The following is a 21,097-nucleotide window of genomic DNA, read 5'->3' on the forward strand; positions in this document are numbered from 1 at the left end:
CTGAGCCTCCTCTTGGTGCACTGCCTTGAGAGTCCTGGAATGCATTGCAATGTCCTGACCTTGTGGTTTTTTTTCTTGGTTTTCACTCTGATGCATTTCCTAGATGTTCATGCAGGAATTGCTTTGGGTGGAGGTTACCTATACCTCTCTGTGCTGTTCTGCCTTTTCTAGCCTGCAGTTGTTCCTCAAGATAATCAGTGTATAACCTTTTTTTCTTTTTTTTTTCATGTTTGCTTTGTCTGGTGAATTCTTTACCAGGTAGCCATCCTTTTGGTTATAAATCTTCCTGTATTTAGTCATGCTATTCCTTAGAAACTAGATTCAGAATGTATCTTTGACTTCACCTAAAAGCACTTCCAATATGGTAGAACCCAGCAGAATAAGTTCACCTCTCTTCTCAGACACAGAAACATGTTTCATTCTTTATGATCATTACATTGATCAGAGAACTTAAATCTTTTAAAAACTGTTTTCCTTTTCAATACTGTAGTCATTACATAAATTAGACTTTTTTTAAACTTAGCATCAATTTATATAAATCTTCTCAGGTTTACCTAAAGCTCGTTATTTATTATAGTGCAATGATATTTCATTATACTGTTATGCCACAGTTTATTCAGACAGTCTTCAATTGCTGAGCAGCCATTTTATTCCCAGTTATTTACTACAATGAAAAGGGCTACTGTAATTTTAAAAATTTTTACATATATGGACTTTTCCTTTATCTTCAGGTTTAGTTTTAGTAATGATACCACCAGGTTTAGAGTATGTATTATTGTAATGATTTTTCAGGTATAGTATTAAAGTGTATGTTTAGTGCATAAATTTTTAAGGTACTTTCTTTTAATTTAGAGTTAAAGTTCCAAGATTGTATGATTTCAGGTCCTGTCTATTTAAGTCTGTGTTCTCACAGAGCAGATGCATACAGAGGACTAGTTCCATCAAGGATGCAGCAGAGTACATGTATATATATATGTATACACACACATTTATACATATATATTGCATTTTCTTTTAGGAATAATTATTTTAACTTTCTTTGCTACTCAGGTGAAGGATTCAGAATTAACTCACTGAATCTTTCCCTGTTGGTACTGCACTGGATGCCAGTAGCTTTGTTCCAACTTTCAAGCTATAGTTTGCATGGAAAGGTAAACCTGGTTGCCCGATAAGTAGCCCAGTAGCAAGGATTTGTTGGTGTCTTGCCCACCTCAATAAAAGTTCTGAGTATGTATTTATGATTTTGACTATCCAAAGACTGCTTCTCTTGTCAACCACATTGTCTTGTTTCCTTGTCAGGTATTTTATAGTTGCTGTTTGTTTAAAGGTTGGAGTTATTAAAATAAACCCTGACTTTAAGATTCATCTTAGAGGGATACATTGAGGATGAAAATTAGTATATGTTCAAATGTTCAGACAGAAGCTGTGGTTTCTATTTTCAAAAACTAAAAATCCCATAACCATTGAAAAGTCAGATTTGAGGATGCTAGAGTATGATTTTAAAATAAGAATATTGGGGCAGCTAGGTGACACAGTGGATAGAGCACCAGCCCTGGAGTCAGGAGTACCTGAGTTCAAATCTGACTTCAAACACTTAATAATTACCTAGCTGTGTATCCTTGGGCAAGCCACTTAGCCCCCATTGCCTTGCAAAAACCTAAAAAAATAAAAATTTCAATAGCTCAAATATGTTAGCCTTTTCTACATTCTGCTTCTTCCTTTGATATGGTTACTCTGATTCTTAAGACTCTTATTGTGCTTTTATAAGATGATGTATTTGGATGCCATATACATTACATATAATGTATTCTTAGTGTATGGTAAGTTTTCCCAGATGCAGATTAGGTCCCTGGATCCAACCTTCTCATTACTTGGTGACTTTCTTTCGTGCTAAGCAGAGGTTAGTATTGCATGATTGCTTTCCATTTCATACAACCTCCTTCTGTCAGCAATGTATTAGTAACCCCAACTAGGCCCTCTAACATGAGTATTTTCAGTTTTCGTTCTTTTTGACAATCTAATTGACGTAAGGTGGAATCTCAAGTTATTCCAATTTAAAGAAATAAGTTTTTATTGATCTTTTGTCTTCGTTTTTTTTTCTTTGTCACCTCTGTTTTCAAATGTGTCTTTACCCACTCCCTCCTAGAGAGCCATCCTGTATAACGAATATAAAACTCCCCAACATGTTGAAAAAAGTTTGATGATGTAAACAATGTTCTATACTCATAGTCTCAAACTTCCACAAAGACGTTGGGGATTGAGGTACCTTCTTATATCATTTCCTTGGGGTACAATCTTGGTCATAATTCCATAGCATTCAATTTCGATTATTTTATTGTTGCTTTCATTTATATTGTGGTAGTATTTCTCCTGATACTGGTTTCTTGGCCTTACATCAATTCATATAAATCTACCTGGACTTCTCTGTACTGGCTGACTATTTGTTGATTATAATTTAGAAGATACTCTTTTTCAGGAATAGGCTATTCTAGATGACCCCTGGGGTCCTTTTTCTCTCTAAGATTCTGTGATGTATTGCATAGAAATTGTACTTAAATTAGATGGATTGAATAATGCTCTGCTGCCTGAATTCCTGCCTATGGTAAGTATTATAAAGGCCTCAAAACATTCAGAAACATCATGAGAAAATTCACTATTCCAACTTAGTAGATATCAAAAGGAAAAATATGAAAGATTCCTAGTTAATATGATTTTTTAATTTGAATTTAAATCTTAGTCATAGGCGGCAATGCTTGTAAAAAATCGAGCCCATTTTGAAAGCATAGACCTTTGTCCAGTTTAAGCAAATTTGTATAAAAAAGTATTTCTTTTCTCTCTCTCTCTCTCTCTCTCTCTCTCTCTCTCTCTCTCTCTCCTTTGGCTTATCTGCCACAGCAGCTATTTTATTTATTCAATTATTTGTAAAGATAATTTTCAGCATTCATTTTTAAAAAAATTTTCTTCCTTCACTTTAAGATAGCAAGTAATTTGATATAGGTTATATATGTACAGTCATTTTACACATATTTCCATATTGATCATGCTGTGAGAGAAGAATCAGAATAATGAAGGAAAAACCACAAGATTAAAAAAATAAACATTTTACAACATGAAAATACTGTACTTTGATCTGCATTCAGATTCTTTCTCTGGTTGTGAGGGGTTTTTTTTGTTTGTTTGTTTTTTTAGGTTTTTGCAAGGCAAACAGGGTTGAGTGGCTTGCCTAAGGCCACACATCTAGGTAATTATTAAGTGTCTGAGACTGGATTTGAACCCAGGTACTCCTGACTCCAGGGCCGGTGCTTTATCTGCTATGCCGTCTAGCCACCCCTGTGAGGGCATTTTCCATAGCAGGCCTTGTTGTGAGAGAAGAATCAGAATAAAGAAGGAAAAACCACAAGATTGAAAAAAATAAACATTTTACAACATGAAAATACTGTGCTTTGATCTACATTCAGGTTCTTTCCATGGATGTGAGGGCATTTTCCATAGCAGACCCTAGAATTGTCTTTGATCACTGTGTTTCTGAGAAGAGCTAAGTTTATCATAATTGATCATCATATAGTGTTGCTATTAGTGTGTACAATATATCATTTCTTATAGAGCAACAATATTCTATTACATTTATATAGTAGAACTCGTTCAGTCATTCCCTAATTGTTGGGCATCCCCATTTTTTAGTTTGCCACACAAAAAGAGCTATTTTGAATATTCTTGTACTTGTCGGTCTTTTTCCCTTTTTTTCTGATCTCTTTGGAATACAATTCTAATAGTGGTATTAAAGAATCGAAGGGATACACAGTTTTATTGCCACCAACAATGCATTAGTGTCTCATTTTTTCTCATTGCCCTTTTCTGTCATCTTAGTCAATCTGATAGATGTGAGGTGGTACCTCAGAGTTATGTTAATTTGTATTTCTTTAATAGCAACTCAGCATTTTTTTAATATAACTAGATTCCTATTTATATTCTTGCCCGTTTGTCAATCGGAGAATGACTTGTATTCTTACAAATTTACCTCAGTTCTCTGTATATTTGAGAAATGAGACCTTTTCAGAGGCACTGGCTGTAAAAATTGTTTTTCATCTTTCTGCTTTCCTTCTAATCTTGGTTGTATTGGTTTTGTTTGTATAAAGCCTTATCAATTTAATGTAGTCAAAATTATCCATTTTGCCTTATCAATTTAATGTAATCAAAATTATCCATTTTGCATTTCATAATGTTCTCTATCTCATCTTTGGTCTTAAATTGCTCTTCTCTCTATAGATCTGACAGCTACATCTTGCTCTTCTAATTGTCTTATGTATCACTTTTTTTGTCTAAATTATGTACCCATTTTGACCTTAACTTTAACATAGTGTGAGATGTGGATTTATGCATAGTTTTTGTCATACTATTTTCCAATTTTCTCAGCAGTTTTTTGTCAAAGAGTGAATTCTTATTCCAGAAGTTGGAGCCTTTGGGTTGAATTTAGGGTTGTATTGCCTTTAAAGGAATATGAATGTATAATATTGTTGATGTATTTTTTTCCTTATGGACTTGGGGCTTTCTTGTATTGGTATTTTTTTTCATTTCTTTTTTTTATGGGTTTTTTTTTTGCAAGGCAAATGGGGTTAAGTGGCTTACCCAAGGCCACACAGCTAGGTAATTATTAAGTGTCTGAGACCAGATTTGAACCCAGGTACTCCTGACTCCGGGGCCGGTGCTTTATCCACTGTGCCACCTAGCCGCCCCCTTGTATTGGTATTTTAAACCAACTAAATTATGTTGGCTTCATTTTTGTGTAATCTGAAAATCAGTATGGACAAATTGACATAGTAATAAAAAATTTGGTAGTCCATCTTCTGCACAGACTCTTTGTCTCCTGTGACCATTCTATTTGATCCTTGTCAGCTTTGTGGATTACAAACCTGAGCTCTGTAGTCAGTCAGTAAGCACTTATTAAGTGCTTTCTCTACACTAGGTGCCATTCTATGCTCTTGGGATAGAAAGAAAGGCAAAAAACAGTCCTTTCTCTCAAGGAGTTTACATTCCTATGGGAAAAAACAATATGCAAACAACTATGTACATGAAATACATATATATATATATATATGTAAATTATAAATAGTAAGCACCTCAGAGGGCAGAAGCTAATATTAGGGGGAATTAAAGGGGACTCCTGCACAAAATAGGATATGAGCTCAGACTTGAAGGAAGCCAAGCAAGCTGTACAAGGAACAGCAAGAGGGCCAATGTCTGGATAACAAAGAACATGGAGAGGAATAAAATGGAAGAAGACTGGAAAAAACTAAGTTGAGAAAGACTTTAGAACCAAAGAAAGGATTTTGTAATAGGGAGTCACTGGAGTTTATGGAGTAATTAGGAGTGTGTGTGTGTGTGTGTGTGTGTGTAAATTTTATTTTTCAATTTGTTATATTATTGCTTTGTTATTCATTTCTCAATCCCACTTTCCCATCTACTCATGAAATCAGATAACCTCTGCCTCCTTAGTCATTATTTTCCTACAGCAACTGAAAATCAACAGTTTCTCTAGTTGTTAAGGAAAACACCCAGATCTTGGGGCAAAATAAAGAAAGTGAGATCTAGTCACAGAATGGGGAAGACATGGGTAGAGAGAGCTTGAAGATCAAGACCAAGACCTGAAGGATGTGATCAGATCCAAACCTGAAGCTGGGGTTATTTGGTGATATGTGAGGGGAAGGGAATTTTGGAGACCTTCTAGGATTTACCTGGAAGCGCATGACCTTTGTTGAGGGAAGAGGCAACATCAGGTCCTGAAAATCTCTCTGTTCAGAACAACTGGGTAAATGTAGGCTCCATGCTGGTTCAGCAACTCTTATATCAGTGCTTTGTGCTTCTGCAGATGGTACTGCATGTAAATCTTTTCTTCTAAGTCCCTGGAGAAGGTGTTAATGAATGTCAAGAAACCTCTCCTAATGAGTTCTTTCACTCTGCCTCACAGTAAAAGTCTCTGTCCCTCTGGCAACAAACAAAGAAGAGAGAGCTTCCTGCCTGATCCTGTGCCATATGCTCCTACATGACTGTAGGGAAAGGGCATCACTAATGAAGGTTCCACCATGAGCCCAGATATGTTGGACTCTGAAAGACATGAAGATTATGGTTGGGTTTGTGCTTTAGGATACTGGCTTAGATGGTTGATGGAAGATGGACTAGAGAAGGGAGAGACTTGCAGCGGGGTGACCCAACCAAAAGCCTATGGTAATATATGAGGTGATGAGAGCCTACATTTGTTTGGCATCTGTGTCAGAGGAGAGAAGGGAGTACATTTATGAGATGTTCCTTGTGTAGAAACAATATGACTTGTCAATTTATTGGTTATGTGAAGAGAGTGGAGGAGTCAAGGGTGATACTTAGGTTTTGAGCCTGGGTGATAGGATGATGGCATTGCTCTTGGCAGAAATATTGATATTTGAATAAGGAGAAGATTTTTGGGAAGAGATAGTTAAGTTTTGGAAATGTTGAGTTTAAAGAGTATTGGATATCTTGTTCAAGATATCTGAATGGCATTGGGACACTGGAGAGCAGCACAGAAATTATGGCTGGATAAATAGATCTGACAATGATATGCATGGAGATGAAAATTGAGGCCTTGGAACTGATGAGATCACCAAGCTAGATAAAACATCCATTCAGTAATTTCCTAGGAAAGGAGCATCTTCATGCAGAATTTATAGATACTGCAATTGTCCTTTCTTAGTTAAATGCTTTCACTGCTGTATATGTCTTTCATGATGTGTATAAATAATAGCACAATTTCAGACATCTAAAATCAGGAACTGAATTTTATGGAGTTTTTTGTAGGGTTCTTGAGCCAAATTTATTTTTAGTAAGATTATGATGTGTGTATGTGTAAAAACATCTTACATGGTTTCTTCCTTTTCATTTATATTTTGTGCCAAAACCATGATAAAAATTATTTTTCTATTTGTTTTTATCTTTATGATTCAGGAAAAATGGACATTAGAGCTTCCTAGAAGGGAAATGAGTTATATATAGGTTGACATATGATATATTTCTGTGTTTTTAATAATGATTCCAGCTGTGAAAAACTTATATTGATGATAATTTAGATCAGACGGCATTTAGTTGCAAAAAAGGATAACATTGAAATTCTAAAAATAGCCTGTTATAAGAAAAAATATTTTGTTGGCTTTGAATTAGCCTTTCTAGAGCCAGCATGGTATAATGAAAAGCATATTGGACTGGAAACCTATATTCTAGTCCCTCATTTATTGTATGAGCTTGGGCAAATCACCTAACCTTATCAGACCTCATTTTCTTCATTTGTAAAATTTGAGCTTTATGTTTGTTTGAATGATAACCATCATATCACCCTATGAGATTCTTATTTGTACTGGCACACTTTTTCTAGGTCTATCATAGATCAATCTTTGATTGTTGATTATTATTGGAAGCAATTTTTAATTCTTTTCTTTTTCTTCTAGGAAATTAACCACTTCCTTTCAGTAAGTGTCTGTGATTCACTGCCTTTGACTAGACTTGAAGGATTAAAGGAGCTTCGAAAGCAACTGGAGCAACATAAAGATCAGATGAAAGACCTTTTGAAAGAGTCACAGGGTACCAAATTATTATGGCATGTTCTTTATACTATAGAAGCCTATTATTTAGAAGAATTTAATTAGTAAATGCTTTTAAAGAAAGCAAAAAAAAATCCATTCATAATGTTAATCTTACCTAATTTATCTCTTTCTAGTAGTTAGATTTTTATATCGGTTTTCTTAAATTTGGAAGCAAACCTGTGGTTTCTCATACGTGTCATTTTAGATACGTGTGTGTATAATATGCTAATAAGATAATCTAGTTTCTTCTAATCTTGGCATTTTAATAGTGTTTTCAATTTTTGTTATTGTCTTTAAGGAAGTTTTTTTCCATGACTTAAGGTAGAATTGCTTATCTTTCCTGTTTTTTTTCTTTTTATAATATTTTATTTTTTTGAGGCAATGGTGTTAAGTGTCTTGCCCAAAGTTTCACTTCTAGGCAATTATTAAGTGTGTAGTTTCCCCTGAATGGCATGTCTTTTCAAGATGATTTCTGAAACATTACATATATGTGACCATGACAGATACAGTAAAACTCTTTTAAAGATTCCAGTGTGCCAGTAGTTTTTTTTTTTTTTACTAAATCTCTGAATACAGTGAGGGGGTAATCTGTCTGTTACATTGATTGTATGTTGTGTTACAGTTATCTTTGTTCCTTGCCATCATTATCCTGCTGTGGTGTTTCAGGTATAGCTCATCTTTAATTTTCTATTATTGTGCACTGGTTCCTTGCCTGTATTGAAAGAAATGTAAATTTTTGAGTTTACTGAGGTAAAGTTTTTGTCTTTGTATTGAACTAAGTAGAAAAGATATAGGTACAAATAATTCTAATACAAAATATGGAGTCATAAACATGAGAATTGTGTTCAGAATAAGGAATGCTTACTTCTGGATAACTCAGAGCAGGTTTCATGGAAAAAATAGCATTTGTCCTAGATCTTGAAAGATGTTAGAAATTGGAGGAAGACATTTTCAGTCCCAGAGTTGATAATAGTACCATGTTTGTTTGGGAAACAGTTAATAATCTGGTCTAGTTTGATTAAAGCAAAAGCTAAATTAAATAATGGAGCCATCAGATTTAATACAGATATAAGTGCATTTAGGTCTTAAGTTGAAACAATTATAATGTACCATTGGAAAACTTTTACTCCATACACATTGTGAACTGCTATTTTCTTGAATTAATTTTCACATAACTGTTACATTATCTCTGTAGTGCCAGTTTTTCCTGTATATGATTAAACCAAATTTTTAGCCCTCTCCCTTTTAAAGATTCTTGAATTCCCCCCCTCCCCCCATTTAGGAGTCCTTTGGGTCACTTGACTTTCATCCTAAAATTTGCCCCATTAACTTTTCTGTTCCAGATGTTTCTACTTGCATTTTTATCATTTATATGGTTGAATTTTATTTTTTCAGGCTGTTTACATATTGTATCATACTAATAAGTAGTTTCTTTTGAGAGAGGTTAGCTTTGTCAAAAAATCATTATGCTAATGATTAGGCCGTTGAAAGACAGCTTAGCTATTTACCATTGCAAATCTATTGCAATAAAATTGCTATTTTGATACTCTGACCAGCATTACAGTTATGCTGTCGTGCCTCAGTAACATGGGAAAGACCTCATTCCAATAGATCAGGCTACGGGGTAAAGATGGTTCTGGATGAGGCAATGAAAAGGGTGTCTCTGTAAAACACTCTCTTCACTATAAGCAAGGGAATGTGCAAATTATGCCATCATTCATGTGATTGCATGGTCATCTTCGATCAAGGGTGTTTCTTAATGCACACTTACTGAAGGGAATATATTTGAAATACAAATTAACAAACATTAAGGAAATGATAACTGTGCAGAACATTGAGAACCAGGCTCTGCCCTTAAGGCGCTTAAATTTACTTAACATACAGACTGATGAATGAAAGCAGGATAGTTTGAATTCAAATCTGCTTATTTCTGTGTGATCATGGGCAAGTCATTTTAACCTCCTTTGGCCTCAAGTTCATTATTTATAAATCTTAAAAATGGAAATGATTGAACTTGATGGTCCTTGACAATCCTTATAACTATAGATCTGATCCAGGAAATTATAATCAGATAATTTAATGGTTTGTGTGATTATCTAACCTGGTAAAAGTGTAAACTCCTTGAAGATAGAAATTCTCTTTGTATTCTCAGGCCTTAGCAAATACCTTGCACACAGGTGCTTAATAAATTTATGTATTTTCAATAAAAATGGAATGTTTGTAATAATTTTTTACCGTCATAATCCTAGATAACCCACACGATGGCATTATGGTGAAGCTTACTGTGAGATTGCTACAGCTTTCCAAAATGGCAATAAACCATACTGGTGAAAAAGAAGTATTAGGTAAACAATTTACAATTTTTTATTGCTTACTTATTTTTAATATTCATTTTTTTAGAAATTTTGAGTTCTGAATTCTCTTCCGATCCCTTCTATGCTCATTGTGAAGGCAAGAAATATGATATTAATTAAATATGTGAAATCACGCATAACATAGTTCCATATTAACTAGGTTGTACAGGAAAAAACAGACCAAAAAAAAATCCAAGAAAAGTGAAGGAAAGAAGTATTATTTTGATCTGCATTCCTACTCTGTTGGTTATTTCTCTGGAGGCGGCTAACTTTTATCATAAATCCTTTGGAATTGTCTCCGATTATTGTTCTCATCATAATATCTAAATCTTTAATAGTTGGTCATTCTTCAATAATGCAGTTATATGCAGTGGTCCCTTGACCATTCACTTTGCTTTGCATCAGTTTCTCTTTTTCTGAAAGCATCTTGCTCATCATTTCCTAAAGCATGATAATATTCCATCACAATCATATATTTACCACAAGGTTAATTCTTTAGCTAAATAAATTCCTATAAATTTTCATGACCAGTTGTTCAGATCGCCTACATGAAAATCTTTTCCACCTTAGAAAAGTATAGTGCAATTTTTTTAATTTGGGTGTGAGGAAAATGAGAACTGTTTAGTTTTCTTTCATACTTATCTTTTTTTTTCCTACTCAGACTTAAAAGTGGATGATAGAACAGTAAAGTATTTATTTAAACAGTTACTATAGGTGAGTATATGCAGAAGATGTAGGACAAATCACAGTGCCATCTTACTTCAAGAGTTAGCCAGCAGACTTGTGCCAAAGTTGCACTTAATTCCGAGAAGCGTAGCTACCAAAATGTTTTGAGACTAGATGTCATGGAGTAAAGCAGCATTTCATGCTGTGTCCAATAGAAAAAAATTATTTTTTTTCTTTGATGTGTTTAGGAAGAATTTTTCTTAATATAGATAGCAACTTTTCTGTTTTGTATGGATTTTCATAGATTTAGAACAGGGAGGGAAGGAGTTATCCAGTTTCAAATTGTAACACTATTGCTACAAATATGACACATGTTAGCAATGGAAAAGTGTTTCTGCCCTCCCAACTTTGCCTTTTAACTTCTGGGGAATAGCACAGTATTTATTAAAAAGGTATTTCTTTCTAAGCCCTCTATTTAGAAAATATCACCTTCTTTGTTACAAGGCAGTAAGCAGTTACTAACACTCTAAGCCAGGGCTGTCCAACCATACCTTTTTTTTTGTTGTTGTTTTTTGTTTTTGCAAGGCAAATGGGGTTAAGTGGCTTGCCCAAGGCCACACAGCTAGGTAATTATTAAGTGTCTGAGACCGGATTTGAACCCAGGTACTCCTGACTCCAGGGCCGGTGCTTTATCCACTGCGCCACCTAACCGTCCCCCAAACATACTTTTAAAAAGAGCTCTACTAGCTCAGCTTCTTTACTAAAACATTTAGCAAGCCCCCCGGGGGGGGGGGGCATAAAATCCCATTACACTGGCATGCAGCCCAGAGGCAACATTTAGGACAGCCGTACTCTAAGACAGACACTATAAACCCTGGCAATACAGGAAATACAATACAAGCAACTAAAAAATAAAAAAAAATCCCTTCCCCCATAGGGCTTGCATTCTAGTAATGTAAAGGGAATGAAAAGCAGCTAGGGAGAATAAAGGTTCTTGAGGTTGGGTATGATATGGTAGTCCAGGAAGTCAGAGACACAATTGGAAAGGGAACAAAAATTCGCTGACCTGTAATCTCTCTTCAAAATGGAAGCCAAGTCACCAGTGGAAGCTGAGGTGAAACTATTGCAGAGACCTGGTCTTGAATTCAGAAAGTCAAAAGCACCTGTAATGTTCTTTCTCCTAGGGCAAACATAGATACTGCCAGAACCCTGCAGTTGCTCAAATGATTGATGTAATTCCAGTGTAGCCTTATACCTCTGTTGCTTATAACTCATGTGCCAGAAAATTGTTCTGTGTGTTTTGATTTAGTATGATTTGGACATATCCTTAAAATCTGCTTCTGACCTCATCTTTCTACTGAAACTGCTATCTACAAAGTTACTATCTCCACATTGCTTCCGTGCTAGACACTACACTAGGCTCATTTCTAAGTTCTTTTAGCTCTCCAGAGTGAAACATATCATTGTCTCCCCTTTCATCCACACTCAGATGCATAACCCACTCCCTGGTCTTTGAATTTTTATATACAAATAGACTGTCATGTTAAGAGTTATGTTCCCTTTCCATTATATCTTTTGAATAGTGTTCCTTTTTCACTTCTATATCTTAAGAATTCTTCTCATCACATTGAATCTTGGTGACCTCTGCAAATTTATCAACATATTGGGGGCGGCTCGGTGGTGCAGTGGATAAAGCACCGGCCCTGGAGTCAGGAGTACCTGAGGTCAAATCCGGTCTCAGACACTTAATTACCTAGCTGTGTGTCCTTGGGCAAGCCACTTAACCCCATTTGCCTTGAAAAAAACTAAAAAAAAAATCATCAACATATTAAAATTTCAAGTTTATTTATTTATATACATTCTCTATATTAGTATATGGATACTTAAGACCATAATTAATTTTTCTGTCACTTCTCTGTTGCTCACTGACTGAGTGGTTAAATAATCTCTAGGGAGACAATGGTGTTCCAGGACTTCCATTCCATGATACTGAAAAGTTGCTGGTGTTAAGAAGAACCTTTGTGTCTGTTAGAAATTTGAGATCATTCAAGGCCTAAATAAATTTGTTTACTTAGTTCACTCCAAATCTTTTATAACATTTGAATTGTGAAAAAGTTGGTTTTTCTTGACATTAAGAAATTATTGTACTTTTTTTAACCCTGCAGAATTTCTGCATAAAATTCAGCTTGTATCAAAAATGCTGTTTCTATTCATAGAGGCCATTGGAAACTGCTTGGGAGAAGTGGGTCCTATAGATTTTTCTACTATCGCCATTCAGCATAGTAAAGACACACCTTATTCCAAAGCCATTGACTTATTTGAGGATAAAGAACTTCAGTGGACCTTCATAATGCTCACATACCTGAATAATGCCCTGGTGGAAGATTGGTGAGTGTGTAATAATAATTTATCTGTCTCCTTGGGAATGAGATCAGTTTTTAAACTGTATATAAAAATCAACATGAGCTGACCTAGGAAACCATAGTTACCTATGTTTTGTTGTATTTTTGTTAAGTATTTTCCAATGAGAGAATATCGTACCATGTTTTTGACACCTCTGATACAGTGGATATAGAGTTGGCTTTCTTGAATGCTAGAAGACCTGAGTTCAAGTTGTGCCTTTGCCAATGACCAGGGTGTATGCCCCCAGGCAAGTAATTTAACTTCTCAGTGTCTCAGGCAACTCTCACAAGTCTGTAAGTTGTAAATCAGATGCTGATCTGCAGAAGAACTTTCCTTGACTGGATATTCAATAAAATCTAAACTGAATAAAAAGAAAATAAAATTTCAAAACATTGACTATAGGGGATGATAGAAAGATAGTTAAGATATGGTCTCACTTTCTGGAGCTTATGATCTTGGAGGGGCCAGGAAAGGATTTGACATACCTAGAAATAAATATAACACAAAATAAAACATAAGTGAGAGGTAAAGGGTCAAAAAAAAAAGAAATTGAGTATTCTTCCTTTAAAGTTGAATCCTTGATGGTTATAATTTCTTTATTATATTAAAGGATCATTTATAATTCCTAAATATATTTTAAGCTTTTTCATGCTTTCTAAAGAATTGGTTGGGTTTTTTTTGTGGGGGGGAGGGGAGGTAATATTTATCAAAACTGCCTATGTAGAATGTGCAAGAGATCTTGGTTCAAATGTTTGTATTTTCTAGTGTTAAGGTTCGATCGGCTGCCGTGGCATGTTTGAAAAATATTTTAGCCACAAAGACTGGACATGAGTTCTGGGAAGTTTATAAGAAAACAACTGACCCCATGCTTATATACCTACAACCTTTCAGAACATCTAGGAAAAAGGTAAGTTTAAGACGCGTTCAATAATTATCGAATACCTTTCTGTATGCGTAGTGCTAGACTGGATATCATAGGAGATGGAGAAGTATGAATTGCAATTCCTTTCAGAGAATTTATTATTCCCCTAACATTTAATTCAAGAATGGAATTAAATGGAATTAAAAAAATTTAAAAACTCTGAGGATAGACAGTTCCTCTTTTTCCCATCTTCATCAGCTGCTTTGTGTTTTTTCTCCTAGTCAAGTAGGGGCTCATTAATCTTGGTGATTCTCTTATCTTTTGATGACTTCAGGTTCTCTTTTTTAGGCTTCTTTGGTAAACTGGCAGTTATCCTCTTTCCAGAAAGTTTTAGCTTAAGAGTCATAGAATCTTAGATTTGGGAAGCATTTTAGAGGTTATCTTGTCTGATTTCTACATGAAGCATGAATTTTCTCTATAGCATCTTGATAAATATTCAACTTACCACAATGTTTTTAATAAGAAGAAAAGATAATATATTTATTGTATATTTTTAAATATTTATCCTTAAGCCCTTCCATTAGTTTAAGGAGGGGTTCCTTTTGATAATTTTGTTGCTCCTCCTTGTTTTTGTCACTCTTACTGGCGAAATCATTCATAGGGTGAAGCCAAGATGGCAACAGAAGAGCCTCTCTTAGGTGCTCTCTCTCGATAATATTTCAAAACTCATAAAATGAGGACTTTAACTAAATTTTCAAGAGGCAGAACCCACAGAAAGATCCAGTGAGGCAATTCTCCAGAACAAAGTAACCTGGAAAATAGTGGAAAGGCTCCACTTTGCCGAATTAGAGGGGTGGCCCACCAGAGTAAAGGAACTTGAACCTCGTGGAGGCAGCCGTAGGGTGCCTGGGAGCCATGGCTCACAACAGCTGGGACAGTGTCCTGACCTACACCCTAGCACTGGGCACAACTTGGAAGATCGTGGGGACCTCTGCTAGAGCAAGCGCGTGAAGCCCAGCCCTCAGGGCACTCAGTGAGCAGAGTGGCCATGGTAGCCCAGGTCCAGGAAAAGAAAGCAGGCAGAGCCGGTAAGCAGGACCCCCCGGGCAACTGTGCCTTGAGTGCTCAGCCTACCAAAGGTGGGGGAGTGGAGAGAGACTTCTGAGGTCTGTCCTCTGTACCTGGAACAGGATTCTGGGGCTCTGACTACAATCAGATCCTGATTGCAGTCTAGATCTTCCATAGAACAGCAGCCCCCCCCTCAGCCCCTTGGTAGAGGGATGCACTTTTGATCATTAACAGACCAGTAGGGAAGATAGAGCCTCACACACTGAGATCCTTGTTGGGGGGGTTATCCCAATAATACTCAGAAGCCCAGGAAGCACCCCAAAACTAGACACAGACTGAGGAAATGAGTAAACAGAGGAAAAAAGAAGGAACACCATTGACAAATACTTTGTCTGTAGTCCCAAGAAGGATCAAAATACTCAATCTGAAGATGAGGAAGTACAAGCTCCTTCATCTAAAGACTGCAAGAAAAATGGAAATTGGGCTCAGGCTATGTCAGTTCAAAAAAGATTTTGAAAATCAAGTGTGAGAGAGAGATAGAAGAAATATTGGGAAAAGAAATGAGAGGGGGCAGCTAGGTGGCGCAGTGGACAGAGCACTGGCCTTGGAGTCAGGAGTACCTGGGTTCAAATCTGACCTCAGACACTTAATAATTACCTACTGTGTGGCCTTGGGCAAGCTACTTAACCCCATTGCCTTGCAAAAATCTAAAGAAATAAAAAAGAAAGAAAGAAAATAAAAGAAATGAGAGAGATGCAGGAAAAACATGAAAAATAAGTCAGCAGCTTAGTCAAGGAAATCCAAAAAAATACTGAAGAAAATAACATTAAAAACCAGCATAGGTCAAATTGATAGAACAGTTCAAAAAAGTTATTGAGGAGAAGAATGCTTTAAAAAGCAGAATTGGCCAGATGGAAAAAGAGATAAGAAAGCTCTCTGAGGAAAACAAATCCTTCAGATATAGAATGGAGCTAAAGGAAGCTGCTGACTTCATGAAAAGTCAAGACACAATACTTCAAAACCAAAAGAATGAAAAATTAGAAGAAAATGTGAAACATCTCATTGAAAAAATAACTGATCTGGCAAACAGATTCAGGAAACATAATTAAGAATTATGGGGATGCCTGAAAGTCATGATCAAGAAAAAAAGCCTTGACATCATTTTTAAAGAATTCCTACAGGAAAATTGCCTAGATATCCTAGAAGCAGAGGGCAAAATAGAAATTGAGAGAATTCACTGATCTTCCCTGGAAAGAGATCCAAAAAAAAACAAACAATCCCCAGGAATATTATAGCCAAGTTCCAGAATTCCCAAGTCAAAGAGAAAATATTACAAGTAGTCAGAAGGACACAATTCAAATATGGAGCTGCAGTCAGGATCACACAGGACTTAACAGCAACTACATTAAAGGCTTATAGGGCTTGGAATATAATATTCTGGAAGCAAAAGAGCTTGGAATGCAACTGAGAATCAACTACCCAGCAAAACTGAATGTCCTCTTCCAGGGAAAAAGATGGACTTTCAATGAACCAGGGGAATTTCAAATGTTCCTGTTAAAACAGAAAGTTCTTCACATACAGGACTCAGGTGAAGCATAGAGAGTAGAGAAGGGTAAAATATGATCGACTAATGATGATGAACTGCATGTATTCCTGCATAGAAAAATGATACTGATAATACTCCTAAGAAGCTTCTCATTTAATAGAGCAGGTAGAAGGAGCTTTCATAGATGGATGAAGCACAGGAGAGAGCTGAATTTGAAGTTATAATATATTGTAAAATATTTCATATAAGATTTTTTTTATTACAGTGAGCTATTGCAAAATGATATGGAAGGGGGGGAAGACAAGGGGAAATGAGGGAACCTTCATTCTCATCAGAGGTGGCTTGGAGAGGAAACAGCATATATACTCAATGGAGTATAGACATCTAGAGTAAGAAGGAGAGAAGGGTGACAGGGGGAAGGGGGGGCAATGTGAGTGATGGAGGAGAGGGTGGACCATGGGGGAGAGTGGTCAGAAATAACACATTTTCTTTTTTACTTCTTGCAAGAGGCTGGGATTGGATGGCCTGTCCAGGACCACAGGACTGGGTGGCTGCCAGGCCTTAGCGGTGATATGTCGGCCCGTGGCCTCTTGGCCCCAGGGCCAGTGATCAGTCTGCTGCTCCACTCAGCTACCCTACAGCACATTTAAAAAGAAGGACAGAATGAAAGGAGAGAGAACATATAGTGTATGGTAGTGGGGAAGTATGAATGGAGGAAGTTGCAATCAGCAATAGCAACAGTGGGAAAATATGGAAGTAGCTTTTGTGGTGGACTTATCATAAAGAATGTGATCCACCTGCAACAGAGCTGGTGGTGTTGGAACACAGACTGAAGCACGTTTTTTATTGTCATTTTTTTTATGAGTTTTTGCAGGGCAGATGGGGTTGGGTGACTTGCCCAGGGCCGCACAGCTGGGTGTCTGAGGCCGGATTTGAACCCGGGTGCTCCTGGCTCCAGGGCTAGTGCTCTGTCCGCTGCCACCCCTATAATAATAATTATTATTACTTTATTTAATTTTTTCCCTCTTTCCTTTATTGCTCATGAGAGTTTATATTTTTTTGGGGGGACGGGGTTTTATGTTTACTCTTAAACAAGAATATTTTTGTAATGTATAAAAAACATCATTTGTACAAAAATAAATATAATTTAAAAAAGCAATAAATGGAAGAGAGACCTAACAGAACTGATGGTAGTATAGGAAGAAACAAGATATTTGCTCTCTAATACAATATGGTTGTCCAGAATGTAAATTTAAAAAAAAAGAAATCATTCATAGCTGATAATATAATTTTAGAAAAACATCACTATCACTGAATACTTTTTGGCTTTTGCAAGACCCTTGGCAAATACAGACTTTATTTTTGCATGTGAAAATAATAGTTTCACATACATTATCTCTTTCTGTTATCAGAATAACTCTGAAGAAGAGGAATTCAAATTGCTTATGGGATCTTTGTAACAGAGTGTGATGTCTTGTTATTGCTTTTAATCATTTGAACCTTTTGTTCCCAGTTTCTAGAAGTTCCTCGAATTGATAAAGAAAATCCTTTGGAAAACTTGGATGATCCAAATTTGTGGAATCCTCAGGAAGAAAACCATGATAGTTGGATCAAGACATTGACTTGTACACTTTTGAATAGTGGTGGCATAAAAAGTGAAATTCTTCTATTACTGGAACCACTCTGTGAAGTAAGAGCAATGCATATCACCTCTAAGATTATACTTAATTCCTTTGGTTTTCTACTATTTTTTTTTTTAGGTTTTTGCAAGGCAAACAGGGTTAAGTGGTTTGCCCAAGGCCACACAGCTAGGTAATATTAAGTGTCTGAGACCGGATTTCAACCCAGGTCCTGACTCTAGGGCCGGTGCTTTATCCACTGCGCCACCTAGCCGCCCCCTGTCTTCTACTATTTAAAAAGAAAAGTACTCTTTTATTTCACATAAATCTTCTTTCTTTTATTCCATTTTTCTGTGGTAGTCACAATCTTTTTACAGATGTTATTCAGGTTTTCATACTTGAAGATGATGTAACTGATGGGCAGGACATTCTCATCCTTTTGGCATATGTAGTATATCTGTCATTTTTATATATCATTATTCTCTTCTTATTTCTTAGTTCCCTATAGAAGATATGTTTTCTTCTAAGTTTGATAGCCTATTCAGTCTTACTTGATTAATGCTAATATGAATACATAATATCTTTCTATGATTAAATTAATAATATGAACAGTAGTTCATATCATGAACATATAAAGTCTGATATACATTATAACTAACTGATATTGATAGTTTTTGATTTGAAGATTTTTTTTGAAAATTAGGTAGATTATTAAAACATTTATTTCTAAGGTTTTGCTATCATGGCTCTGTGCAGATGGCTTGTAAATATGCAAAACTGACAGTTTTGAATTTCCCATTTAGTTTTATACATCAGGTTTCTAGTATTCCAGAGTAAGAGTATGTTCCTTGGAAGTCTTTGTATTCACATATTAATAACTTTTTTAGTTGTAAAGCAACATTAATTTTATGGCTTTAAATTTATTTGTTTCCTAAATATTAAGTATAATCAGAATCCTATAGTTTTGGGAAATCTACACAGATTAGTTTTACATAGCTGTACTACATTGATGCAACTAATATTCATCATTTTCTTAAATGTAATAAGTCTTTGTGAAGGAATGAAAGCATGAAATTTAACTATTTTTTCCTAAACTGTTGACTGAATATATTTGTTTATTCTAGGTGAACCCCAGCTTTTGTCAGTATGTGCTTCCATATTTCATTCATGATATTTTGCTTCATGATACAAATGAGTCTTGGCGAAATCTCTTATCAGTACATATCCAGGGATTTTTTACTAACTGTTTCAGATGTTCCTCACAATCCAGCCGATCCACAACTCCTGCCACTTTAGATTCAGGTATTAAAAACTTCTGAAATTTAAATGTTATTAAAATAGAACCAGACTCACTTTTATGTAAATAGTCAACCCTTGATTGTTCCCTCCCATGTAGAGGGAACAATGTCACAGATAATACAGAACATTTCCTCTAAAATATGAAAACTCCAAGTATTTTATTTTCACTTGTTTTAATAATGGAAGTTGTAAGAATTTGGGGGCAACATAATTCCTTTAATGTTTAAATTTTTCTTAAGTTAATTTTGAAATTACTTTGTATTTCCTAGAAATCACAAGATAGACATGGATAATAGAAGTGTGAGATGGCAGGGGACATCTACTCTAGGATTAAAAATTGCTTTATGTGACCGAAAGCATGTATAATACATATGTATGTAAGCAAGAAGTTGTAAACAGCTTTATTCTTTTGATTTATTAAATATTATAGATAAAAAATCATTTTAAAAGTTTTTATAGTCTTCATTTGATCATTAATAACTTGTGACTTAATTTTTTTAGCATTTTCATTTAATTGTGTTTAAGCATTAGGTAACGTAGTATGAACTATTTGCTGTTTTTCTCTGATTATACTTTTGTAGTTTAGAAAATAATTCTGTAACTCTTCATTCCTTGTTCCTGAATTTTTACTCTAATTTTAGAGGAAATTAAAAAATTATACATGAAAATTTGCATATCTTGTAGATATAACTAAACTTCTAGAGTGCCTTTTGTTTTGAAGAATCAGAAGAAAGTTCATTTCTGCCATATTTTATATATCTTTTTTAACTTAGAATCAGAATTTCTATTTCGAGGATCTTTGAATACAAAATCAAGACGAACGATGCTTGCAGTTGTGGACTACATGAGAAGACAAAGAAGGTATTTAGGAGATGGAATAATAAAGCTGGAAAAAGCTTTTATTATTTTACTGTGTTAATATGAGTTGCTAATTTAAGGTACTGAATATATATAGAGTAACTTCAAATAGCTCATGAAGTTAAATGTGGTGCTATTCTTCTTGGGGAACTTAGGGTAAACCAAATCTATATGAAGCCATGCCATAGGCTACCAGAACTGTCCTTTTATGTTGTTCTTTATATGTTACATTTATCTTGTGGTTGCATACCTGAACCTGTTTAGAATCAGAGCTAGTCTAAGGGACTTTAGAGATCATCTCCTAGTTCAATCCCTGTAGAAACTGAGGCCCAAAGAGATTGTGGTTTGTTCAGAATCACATAGGTATAAAGTAGCAGAGCTGGAATTAGAACTTTCTTCTCTATTAACCCAAAGCCCTACCTCCTTCTCTTACAAGATTAGGGATAATGAGTTTCTCTCTGTTTGTCTTCATACTGACAAGTCTTGTTCTTGTCACATTGTTATTGCCATACTGATCTTGTCACTGAATTTGTTCCTCAAAACAATCATCCCCAAGTAACTTAGAGGGACAAGTCAATATATTTCAATTTTTTTCAGAGGTTTCTTTTGTTGTGCAGCTTCAGAATAAAGAAGGCAGGATTCTAAAAATGGGAGAAGTCTAAACATGTAGTTCTAGTCTCTCCTCTACATCTAACTACATGCTTGAACATCTTCAGAAAAATGAGGAAATTGGACTAGATTATTTCTCAGATTAAATCCACTCCTAAAGTTTTTGTTTATGTGATTTTTTTTTTTTTGTATTTTCCATTGATCTTCCT

The 21,097-nt window shown here is 35.4% G+C and overlaps 1 protein-coding gene across 10 annotated transcripts in view; it reads left to right on the forward strand.

The window, feature by feature from the left end:
* Positions 1–21,097, forward strand: part of ATM (ATM serine/threonine kinase) — a 133,531-nt gene that overhangs the window by 64,209 nt on the left and 48,225 nt on the right. For all 10 annotated transcript variants that reach the window (XM_074216619.1, XM_074216623.1, XM_074216624.1 and 7 more), the window contains 7 exons: positions 7,470–7,602; positions 9,854–9,949; positions 12,841–13,012; positions 13,793–13,934; positions 18,017–18,193; positions 19,247–19,424; positions 20,195–20,282. In XM_074216619.1, the coding sequence (XP_074072720.1) occupies positions 7,470–7,602; positions 9,854–9,949; positions 12,841–13,012; positions 13,793–13,934; positions 18,017–18,193; positions 19,247–19,424; positions 20,195–20,282 (986 nt within the window). The remainder of the gene's footprint in view (positions 1–7,469; positions 7,603–9,853; positions 9,950–12,840; positions 13,013–13,792; positions 13,935–18,016; positions 18,194–19,246; positions 19,425–20,194; positions 20,283–21,097) is intronic.

The sequence above is a fragment of the Macrotis lagotis genome, chromosome 1 (assembly GCF_037893015.1).
Source record: "Macrotis lagotis isolate mMagLag1 chromosome 1, bilby.v1.9.chrom.fasta, whole genome shotgun sequence".
Classification (NCBI taxonomy): Eukaryota; Metazoa; Chordata; class Mammalia; order Peramelemorphia; family Peramelidae; genus Macrotis; species Macrotis lagotis.